This window comes from Primulina huaijiensis, unplaced genomic scaffold (assembly GCF_012295235.1).
Source record: "Primulina huaijiensis isolate GDHJ02 unplaced genomic scaffold, ASM1229523v2 scaffold42415, whole genome shotgun sequence".
NCBI classification, from domain to species: Eukaryota; Viridiplantae; Streptophyta; class Magnoliopsida; order Lamiales; family Gesneriaceae; genus Primulina; species Primulina huaijiensis.
The window spans coordinates 40,120-52,417 of record NW_027360177.1 but is presented as its reverse complement, the minus strand read 5'-3'; the positions used below and the strand labels follow the sequence as shown (position 1 = coordinate 52,417).

General features: G+C 30.2%; 1 protein-coding gene across 1 annotated transcript; it reads left to right on the top strand.

Moving 5' to 3' along the window:
* LOC140969650 (auxin-responsive protein IAA14-like) lies at positions 1 to 3,430 on the top strand. Its single transcript, XM_073431056.1, has 5 exons — positions 1 to 407; positions 981 to 1,213; positions 2,208 to 2,343; positions 2,798 to 2,859; positions 3,145 to 3,430. The coding sequence occupies exons 1-5, from the start codon at positions 124 to 126 to the stop codon at positions 3,180 to 3,182; spliced, it is 753 nt and encodes a 250-aa protein (XP_073287157.1). The 5' UTR covers positions 1 to 123; the 3' UTR covers positions 3,183 to 3,430.
* The last annotated feature ends 8,868 nt before the right edge of the window (positions 3,431 to 12,298 follow it).

Below are 12,298 nucleotides of genomic sequence, written 5' to 3'. Positions count from 1 at the left end.
ATATTATTGCATACAGAAACAAAAACGCTCATAAAACTCACACTTCACCTCAAAATCATAACAAGAAATAAAGAAAGAGAACGAAACAGGTTGCCCTCGGCGGAGAAAAAGACGCAAGTTTTGATGCAAGTTGGCCGGAAACTGTCGTCGGCTTTGCTCAGTCAGGAGCATGGCCTGAATCTCAAGGAAACTGAGTTATGTCTAGGACTTCCCGGCGGCGGCGCAGGCGGAGGTGAAGCTGATCTCATCAAGTTAACTGGGAAGAGAGGGTTTTCCGAAACTGTTGATCTGAAACTCAAACTTCAGTCTAATGAATCAGCTGCTTCAGATCTAGAGGACGCCGTGAAAAGTTCTGCAACGGAGAAGGCTGCGGCTTCTCCCAAAGATCCGGTCAAGCCACCAGCTAAGTTAGTTTTTATTCACCTCTGTAAATGATACGAAAGCAGAAACTTAACGTATTTTGTCTGCCAAACTTTTTTTCATTTTCTCTTTTCTCAAAAACGTAACACATATTTTAAATTTTTTTCAATTAAATTATTGTTAAGGTATGTAATCTTTAATCAGCATGCCTTTTGCTTCACATTTTATGGAAAATTACACGTGCAAGCATGTGAGTTGGACGTGCACACACAACGTAAAGTTACTTAATTTCCTTTGGATTAATGATAGATATAAAACGAAACGAGAGTATTAATTCGAGTAGGTATATATCATCCTGATCTTTTCTACGACAAATTATTTTGTGTACTGTCTTCTGAATTTGAACTAATTTTTGCATGGATAATAGGAAAGATAATATTCTCTAGCTAGAATAATTCTCTGACTTTTTATTTATTTTGATCAAAATTTTGTACGACTCTCCGACTAAATTAAAAGTTATTGGTTTCATTTGATCTTCAAAACCCATGCAATCCAAAGCACTATATATTACTTTTAATGAATCTTCGGATTATGTTTTTTTAAAAACGAAAATTTATTAGGGCACAAGTGGTGGGATGGCCACCAGTTCGGTCTTTCCGCAAGAACATAATGGCACATCAGAAGAGCAACAATGAAGAATCAGGTGAGAAGAGCGGAGCCAGCGGCGGCGCCACCTTCGTGAAGGTGTCGATGGATGGCGCGCCATATCTCCGCAAAGTGGACTTGAAAATGTACAGCAGCTATCAACAACTCTCCGATGCCTTGGCCAAAATGTTTAGCTCTTTCACCATGGGTAAGTTGTATATATATGTGTGTGTGTGTGCCAGCCCAATTATTATCTATGTTGCATGAAATTTCATAACCAGAATTATTTTTTTAAAATAATAGCAAAAAATTCACATGCAATACCCGAAAATATACTTAAATCAAAAGCAAAACATAAATCCTCGAGGTGATTTATAAATTTAGTGCGCAGTTGGAAGATTTAGCTGGAATAATCAATACTTACAAATGATCCTGTCGTGATATCAAGTCGTACTTTAGAATAACCATATATTTGAAGTAAATTTTTTCGGATTTGGCCTGTCTATGAAGTTTCACAGTTTGTAAAATTTGATTTGAATTTTTTGAGTATGGTTTAATTTTTTAAGTCAAAAAGTTTGCTCTGGTTAATGAAAATTTATAGATTTGTTCATGCTAGATGAAATTTAACTTTTTTTTATCTACAAATACAAGTTGGGGTGGTACGTACCGTAACATACAAAAAAACACATAACGTACCGAAAATTACAGTCTTAAGAATATTTATATTGATATAGTACCAAAAATTTCGACATGTATTGAAATATTATGACATATCGAGATTTCGATACAGTATCGTTATATACATTTTTATACCAAAAAAATATTTTTTTATTTTTTAAAAGTTTTAACTTTATCAATTTAAAAAAAAGCATATAATTTTTTAATTTATATAGATTATTTCGATATATACAAAAAAAAGTCAAATTTCATATTGTTATCATACCAAAGATTTCAGTATCGATATTATATCATATCGAAAATTTCGATATTTTTCAAATTTCGGTATTTTTCATTGTTGTAATCTCGATATACCGAAAATTCGATATTTTTTCTCAGTACCATGTACAAGAACTGTTTGTTCCCAATAATCTTCAGATTAATAACTAATTATAAGCATTGTACATCTTTATCACGCTGATATTAATCAAATAATCTGGAACCGATAATTAATGTATTGTGTGGTTATGTATGTAATTATACAGGCAATTATGGGACCCAAGGAATGATAGATTTTATGAATGAGAGGAAATTGATGGATTTGCTGAATAGTTCTGAATATGTTCCCACCTATGAAGATAAGGATGGCGATTGGATGGTCGTGGGGGATGTACCATGGGCGTAAGTATTTATCATATTAATTACTCGCTTTATTTTTTTATATATATTAATTACGTACCCTCGATTAATTATCAACTATAAATTTTTATTTCATATGTCATGCATCTCAAGAACCGAACTAATTAGTATGTTGACGGGTGATGATTTTGAAAGATAAAATAAATTTATATTTTTAGAAAATTATATATAAATTTAGAAATTTTTTATTCTCAATATTCTCCTTTCATACACCATCCATCAAATAACTATATATAACTAATTAATTGTATAGACATAATTACGCTAACTAAAGTTTATAATAATTTACTTAATTCTCACAATCACAATGGAAATTTCCAATTCACCAATCATTATCAAATTAATTTTAAAATATTTATAGGCGTTAACTCAGTGATTAATTAGTAACTATTAATAATTAATGCTTAATTTTGTGATTTTTATTAATTACGTGCAGGATGTTTGTCGATTCATGCAAGCGCCTCCGTATCATGAAAGGATCAGAAGCAATTGGCCTCGGTACATATTATATGTCTACCTCTCCTTTTTTTTTAACCCAAAAAAAAAACACACACGCACACACGACTGCATGGGAGTGATAAACAGGTTTAATTAATTAAATTCTTTATCAATAATCTAAATTCTTATTTTTTTAATTAATGATGTTGGTTTTTCCTCCCAACAATTTTATATTTTTAGTACAAATTTACTCCACATGAATATCATCTTTTATCTAAATATTGTTTTAAATAGTTTCGCTTTTATTTAAAAAATAAAATAATTTTTGTTTGGCATCAATTTCAGCACCAAGAGCCATGGAGAAAAGCAAGAACAGGTGTTAATGAATGACGTTCCTCTTGTGAAAAATGGTTTGGTATATGAAGTTGTTTTCTATGTGCTGCTAGTAAGCTTATTAATTCGGTTTTCATTTTGAATTTGTTCTTTGAATTTCGTCACGTATCTGTATTTTATTGTCGTAAAGACATAACAGAGGTGTCTAAATATTTGTTTTGCACAATAATATACTGCACTTATTGTATGCTGTTTGGCTTGTTATTATTTTATAAATAATTACTCTAATTAATTAGTAGCAGATTCCTTGATTATTTATTCATTAATTATATTTTGTCATGGTTCGTGCTGATCAATGATCATTAATTAGACATACATTGTATTACAAGATATTATTAATTATCCTAAGATTAAGTTATTTAATTACTGTCCTAAATGTTGATTAATAAACCTACCCTGGTTGTCATTCTTGTGTCTGTCTTGTTTTTTTATCTGCATTAATCTTAGTATTTATTTATTTCTGCAGATTCTTCGTATCTCTTTACTATTTTTAAATATCGGAACTTACTATTTTTCGAATATTTTAGTCCCCCAACTAGGCTACCAGAGGGAACAGGCCCATGTGGGTGTTAAATGGGACCATTTCTGCCATTTTTTGTAACTTAATTGCAATTTAATTACTGAATGACTGAGAAACTATTTAATTATTATATATGGCTCTAATGTGTTAGTCAAATTTGATTGGTCGGATTGGTCGTTGGAAGCACATGCATGGTCAATGCTTAAATTTTACTGTGCGACCTGTCTGAATGTATTTATTTTTGAAGTAAGTTCAATACTTTTTTACATTGTAGTATAATGAATGAATTATTGACATTTAAAATAAAATTTATTTATAATTTGATTTTTAGAAATATACGACGTTAAAAAAAACCAATTATAAAATGATATTTATAGATAGTCGTGTGTATCAATCTTATCCCATAGTTACTTTTTAGTAGAGAGTAACTTTCGTTGGACAACTAATTGATATGTCGAGGAAATTTGTTTAGAACTTTTAGTATATATATTTACCTATAATTTTACGAGGCTAGAAAATAATTGAGGTTAATGGGGTTTCAATTTTTTGTCTCAAAGACCAAAAGATGAAGATATGTATTGTTAGATGATATTTTTTTTGGCTTAATTTGTGTGATTTATTGTCTAGAAAATTTAAAAATATTGGTTTGAGATATTGAAGATATGAAGATAATTGAAAATGATATTTGTTTGAATATTTTTGCGATTTGTTGAAGATATGATGAAGATGTTGAAAGATATTGTCTCGAATATATGGAAAAATATGAGTTAGGAAAGACTTATTTTATCTTAAAGATTTGATCTAAGATTTTAAAAGATAATGTTTATTTTAGATATGATGGAGTGCTATTATATTGGAGTTCTTATTCGTTTTAAAAATTGTTGAGCTTGGTCGTATGTGGGTGAGAGAGGCCATGTGCTTTTATTGTTAAATTTTNTTTTTTTTTTTTTTTTTTTTTTTTTTTTTTTTTTATGAAATGCATTTATTTAGACTTTCTTTGGAAATTAGAAAACTCTCGGGAGATCGCCATATTTCTTGCATAGAATAAAATATATATTATTTTGTGAAGTTGTAAGATTGGTTGTAAGAAAAATTAAGGAGCAAAAACGAGATTTTTCATTATGAGTCTAAACAAGCCGTGAGACAAGCTACTCTCAGTGCCATTTATTTCTGATTTCGATATTTTTAATTTTTGGTGTTACACACACATTCAAACTCTCGTGATTCATTTCTTGAGAGAGGAATGTGAAGTTCTCAGGAGTGAACCGCAGTTTCGCAGGAAGTTCGAATTGATGGAATTTGAAGACGAGTAGTGCAAATTGGAGACTATTGGGCTTGTTTATCATAAAGACGTTATAAGAAAAGAGTGAGTCTTTTAATTGTTTGATCATATTTTTTGAAGTTTAGTGGATTTACTTGATGTTTGGGAGTAATGCTGTAGATGTAAATCTTTTGTACAAATTAAAATTGTACTATGTCTTTTATTTTACTTTCAGTTTTATTTTTATCGATAAGACTAATTATGAAAATTTGGTAAAATAAGATAAAAGCGGATCAACCTTGCTATATATGTGTGTGCAGTTTGCAGCTAGCTTTGGGTGTAGTTTCAATTGATCATTATGCTCGGGCATGATTAAATTTTACTGGATTGCACCCCGTCCTATCCATCTGTAAATTTACAATTTCATCTGCTTTCAAAAGATGACAAAAATGGATTTAAAAATCCAGTGAAAAATATAACGTCAAATAACACTCTAAACTAATTTTACACCTAAAATTAAAACAATAAGTGAACAAAGAATCCCCATGTAAAAGTTACACTAGTTTGCATTCGTTGAGTGCCCCAAGAGTTCGATCTTTAATTCCAATTCGTTTTTCGTGGATTTGGACTTGGGCACGAAATCTTTTAACAATAGTCTGGGCCTTTGCTTTTCACGATAGATACTGGCATGTGATCTTTTGTAAAAATAACGTGGGAATGGAATGTGTTCTAGCTGGGCCTCCATTAGTTTATAAAACAATTACGCATGAGTGGAATATGAAATTATTCAAGGGTTTTCTATTTTCACAAGTCTTAAACGCGTGACAAAACTAGATTAAATTTTAATATTGTTGGACTTAGAGCCTTTGGCCTATTGGACTTGTTCATTTTGAATGAAATATTGGATAAGCAAGACCTTGATAAGTAGATGGTAAGTGAGAAATTTCGCATATAATAAAATAATCATAGCATTGGTGAGCTTATATTGAGTTACACTTTGTGAAGGTATAAGAAAGATTGGTCAAGAGACTCTTTCTCGCGCAAGTCGGTGCAGGGTAGGGGGTGCAAATCTTGGGCTCGATTTGCACTGGAAAAAGAGGCTTGACTTGTGTGCAAATATACGAGCGCGACCTTGGTGCGTCGAATGTCGGACCGAACCCATCAAGGCAAAATTTCCCACCAAGTTTCACCTGGTTTTTGCTATTTTTATTTTCGAAAATTTAGTTTTTGATGACCTTCCATTTGCCTGACTCTCCAACTGGCCTTACTTTTGGTGCTCTAGCTAACCTACCTTTGGCCTTTCGAATTGCCAATCAGGTGACTGTCCATATGGAACACATAGCACACTATCCTTTTTCGTTCGACTGCTGCTCAACTACTCAGGTAAACAGACGTCCAACTCAATCTTCGAAGCACATATAGGAGGGGACGAATATGTTTTAAGGACAATGTACTTGTACAAGTCTCGGTTTGCTTCGTTTTATGCTTTGGTCTACTGTATTTTCTTAGTCATATCATTCACTGGTTTCTTACGAAAGTTTTCAGTATTTTATCAATCGATATATCGTAACAAATATTCCTCACACGTAAACGAGAGACATAACCTTAACTGTTTGATTTTTTACGAGTAAAAGATGCCTATAAAACCACTTTTCAGATTTCGGTTTTGAGACAATCGCTTGCAAAAGATGTACAAAAGATTAAAAGAGAAAAGGTTCATAGAAGGGGAAAAAAATTGGAATATAAGAGATTCAAATCCGAGTCATAAATACATATAGTATAGCCTTCACTAAGATACATGTACTTTTCAATTATGTAAGAGATCGTTCAGTTGATAAAAAATTAATATAAAGTGAAAAAAAATTGGAGGGTTTGCCCTCCTCGACCCTATGGTGGATCCGCCCACGATTAATTTGTTTTTCACAGTTATTAACTAAGTTGGGATCCGTTCATGATAACATCAAATTTCCCATCATGTCAACGTTATTTGCAGATGATTCTAAATTTGTGTGTTAACTTTAGCAATAATCTGAAAATGTACTTGTGTTAATTTATGATTAAACAATAAATTAGGAAAGCGTCAAAAATATCAAATAACGACCGTAGATGACTTCTTTTGTTTTTCCGTATAATCTATTGATAATGGTTATAAAATCATACGGAACGTTATCCAAAGAAAATTATTTTTATCATTGTATAGATTCATAGATTAAGGATAATAGTAGGTCGATTAAATGCAAATCCAAAGCCGGTCAAACCGGTTGCAGGGAAGGTTGAGACCAATTAAACAGGTCTAAAAGCGGGTTTGGGCAGGTAACGAGTTTTAGGTAGATATAGCAAATATTTTAAAAAAGTTATTATTGATTTTTTTTTTATTAAGTTTTGCATAAAAGAAAAGTTCATAATAATTTTTTAAATATTTGCAAATACTAAACCCGCCTCGATATAAATTAATAATAAACTATTTATATTTTTATATTATATTGAATAATTAATACCCTTGTCTCTATATTGAATAAATAATATTATTTTCTCTAATCTTAATTCACAAAAATGTTTCGTAATAATTTTTTAAAACATTTGAAAATACTACATTATTAATACCCTTGTCTTTATTTAGTTCTAATTCATAATATTAACATCTCTCACTCTCTCACACACTTGTCTTGGTCCAATTTTTTCTTCATAGGGTGAATCTCGAGTTTGACTAACTTCGTCTTAGACATGTCTTGTTGTCGTCTCAAGGGTTAACATAATAATTGAACTATAAATTTTAATCATAGATTAAAAAAATTATTTAGTTGGGAATGAAAAATTGAAAATTTTAACTTTTAAAAAAAATTGTCATTATTGGCTCGATTTTCAAAACATGGTATCTTGTCTCTTGTAGTGGTCAGTGGAGGAGGAGGAAATGTATGGAAACTTTGAGCCAAGGTGAGGCGATATATAGACTGCGAGGTTCAATTTTATTATCTTCTTTAAATATAAATTTGATTGAATGATTTGATGTTTGTCACGAATTTTGGATCAAATTTAACTCGACTTAAAGCTCGAATTTGGGCTCCATAGATTTATTCATAAAACTTAGTTGATCAAAAATTATGAGAATCGAGTTGTGCCACTGCATCTGAAGATGGTGGGATCTGGTTGACTAAATAGAAAAATAATTTTATTATATTGACCCGATCGATTTTTATTTATTTATTTATTTTAAATCAAATATTATGAATTTGAATGAATTTTTCGAAAAACAAAACAAATAATCATATTCAAATCCACCCAATCAATACTCAACAAAGGTCTGTGTAAAAATTTTAAAAATAATCTACTATTTGTTAAAAGTAAAAAATTTACGGTAAAACGTAAAAATCTCAAACTCACAAAATATATTAAACTACGCACTTTATAAAATTTTCTACACTCAATTGTGTTATTCTTTACAAATCGAGAGACCTATTTATAGAATTTTTTTGGAAATAATCCAAAAATAAATACATCATTACATACATCATCACACACTAATTTTCAATATTTAGAACTCTTATTTTCAACATTTAATAATTTCAACTCTTATTTTCAACACTCCCCCTTGTGATGATGATCATGATACAATGATTGTCTTCGTTACGTGTTTTTATACTCTCTCGTTAAAAACCTTACTAGGAAAAACACATTGGGATAAAAACTATAGTAAGGGAAATAGAGTGCAGTCACGTAAACTCCCCCAGTCTCCCTCATGTTAACATGAACGATTCTACACAAATTTCGTAGATTGCGTATCACAATGTTATATACATGCTTTCGAAGTGCCTTTATGAAGAGATCTGACGAGTTTTCACTTGATTGAATTAACGAATATCAATATCTTTATTCTTCTCAAGCTCTTGGGTGAATGCGAAGAACTTATGGAGAATATGTATAGTTATGTCGCCTTTTATGTATCATTCTTTCATTTGAGTAACACATGTTCACGACTTGCTTCATGTAGTGCAATAATCTCGGCGTGATTTGATGAAGTTGTTAGAGTGTTTGTTTCTGTGAACGTCAAGAAATTGCAGTGCCTCCACGAGTAAATATAAATCTGGTTTGGGAACGTGCCTTGTGTGAATCAGATAAATACCCAGCATCAGCATAACCAATTATGCTTTGATTGGTATCTTTTGAATACGAAAATCTCAAGTCTGTCGTTCATCGTAAATAACTGAATATATGTTTAATTCTATTCCAGTGTCTCTTTATTGGATATGAATTAAATCTTGCCAATGAATTTACAGCAAAAGATATATCAGGTCTTGTACAATTTGCAAGATACATAAGGACACCAATAGCACTTAGATGTGGTATTTCTGGACCAATAATAACTTCATTATCTTTCCAAAGAAGGTTATTTTGTGAAATTGCAAAGATCATTATATGGGTTAAATCAATCCGACCGAATGTAACAAGTCGAGCTTTATATCTTACTATTTCATTTTTCTCATTTCGCTTTCAAATAAAAACCTATTTGTACCCAACAGGTTTTACACCTTCAGGTGTAAAGACTATAGGTAAAAAATGTTACGTTTATTTAGCGAATCCATTTCAACCTGAATGGCTTCTTTCCATTTTATCCAGTCCTGCCGATTTTACATCACCAAAAGATTTTGGTTCATGATATTCATCGTCATTTATGATGTCAAATGCCACATTGTAAGAAAATATCTCATCAATTTCTTTTATATCCTTTTGGTTCCACATTTTTCTAGCATTAATATAATTGATAGAGATTTCACGATTCTCATTAGTTTGTGGTTCTAACAGAACATTTTCATCATTATGTATTTCTGTTGGAATATCATTTTCTATTTTGTGATCATCATGTTTCTCTATGTATTTTATTTTTCGAGGATTTTTATTTTTGGAACCGATTAACCTTCCACGCTTCAATCGTTTTATGACATCGTTTCTTTGGAATTTCAATTCGAGCAGGGGCATTTACAACATGCATGTATGATTTTGTTATCCTTTTTGTGTCTACAAATGCATCTGATATTTGATTTGCTATTCTTTGCAAGTGCACAATTTGTTGTACATATTTTTCACATTGTTTAGTTCTTGGATCCAGATGTAACTTTTTAATATGTTTTTTTTCTCCCCCTAACATCGGGAAAATTTCCTCATTAAAATGACAATCAGTAAAACGTGCTATAAACACGTTGCCTGTCTGAGGCTCAAGATATCGAATGATTGATGGGCTATCATAACCGATATAAAATCCGATCTTTCTTTGAGGTCTCATTTGTGTTCGTTAAGGCGTTGGAATAGACACATATATCATACATCCAAAAATGCTCAGATGAGAAATTTATGGGTCTTTACCAAAGACAAGCTGTAATGGAGAGTATTTATGATATGCACTCGGTCTGATGCGAATTAATGCATCATCATGTAAAATTGCATGTCCTCATATAGAAACAGGAGTTTTGTTTTCATAATCATTGGTCTAGCAATCAGTTGTAGACGTTTAATCAATGATTCAAACTCACAAAATATATTAAACTACACACTTTATAAAATTTTCTCCACTCAATTGTGTTATTATTCACAAATTGAGAGACCTATTTATAGAATTTCTTTGAAAATAATCCAAAAATAAATACATCATTACATATATCATCACATATTAATTTTCAATATTTACAACTCTTATTTTAAACACGATTAATGATTATCATTGTTTAATTTTTTTTTATATTTAGTCAAACATGTACAGCACATATTTGAACCAATGATAATTATCTCCTTAGCCACTTGGTTGGTAAGTTTGAACAAATCTAAGGGAGTTGTTTGAAAACTTTTATGATATTTTCTAGAATATTTTTTATTTACTTATTTGAAATTTACATCATCTTTTTTCAATTGACAGAGAACTGCTAAATACACTAACTAAAAGTCAAATGAATATAAAAACACCTCGTAAAACAGTATTAACTAACATGACGTGGGCCTAAAAGATTAATAAAACTCACCAAATCCACCACGCTACTGTCTAATGCCAAAGCTGTCCTATTTGGTTGCGTCAACGCTATATATTTTAATCTCAACTTTACTTGAATAATTGCATTTCTTTATCGCTGATTAATCTGTATATAGCTACGACACACTCCAATTCTACTATTTACTTAAAGACTATCCATTTAAGATTTCAAATTGGAGCCACCTCTGTTTTAATTATATTTTTTTGAAAATTATCAATTTTGTTAAACGATTATATTTCTTACTCGAAACAACGGAAGAAAAAAATATTGTTTTTGATGCTAAAATTATTATTTTTTTATGATAATTATGGATCGAATCAACACATCTGACATATATAAATATGTGAGACCAAGTCACAAAAAACATACTCTAAATTTATAAGATCGTGCGTGATGATGGCACACAATTTTGATATAAAATATGATCATGTATAATAATCTATATGGAAAATATAATTTTGTTGAATAGTTCTTTTTCTCTATCAACTCTATGATGAGATTTTCATTTTGTAAATTTTTTTGTTGCCGACTCGATAAATTTGTTATTAGTATTTGGAGTTATCGAACTCGAATCAATCTCGAAAATGTTTCAATTTTTTTTAGCAAAACTCAAGTAAAAATTATTTTTTTCAATAATTTACTAGCCGATAATTAGACTTAATATTTTCGATCAATAGTTTGAATAAGTTCGAAGATTTCGAACTGAAACCCAACAAAAAATTACAATTTTCAAATTTTAAATCGAGTTCGAACTCAAATATATTTAATTTGAATATTAAATTTTTATTGATATTTGATTTTGTTCAATTTGTTTATGTCCCTAGTGTTAAAAAGTGAATTTTTTTTTTAGGACATCTCCAACCCTTGCACGCCATTTTGGTGCAAGAGTTGTCTTCCAACGGAGCAGCTCCATTTCCCCTCTGCTCCAAATTTGGTGCAGAGCTCTCTATTTTTTTTAATTTTTTTTTGTTTTTTTAATTATAAATATTAATATTAAAAATTATAAATATTATTTATATAATAATAATATATTATTTTAATAATTAGATATTTTTAAATAATAATATATTCAATAATATATTTAAAATAATTAAATAAATAAAATAAAAAAGAATATTCTAAGAATATATTTTTTTGTGTAAGATTTGAAGTAAATAAGTTGGAGATGGACGTTGTATTTGGTGCAGAAATCATATTATTTTAGTGCAAAATTTATATTAAAATAGATTTTTGTGTTGGAGGTTAAAAAGAATCGGTTGACTTTATATGATGATTTATTTATTTTTTAAAGACAATTTATTTATGGAT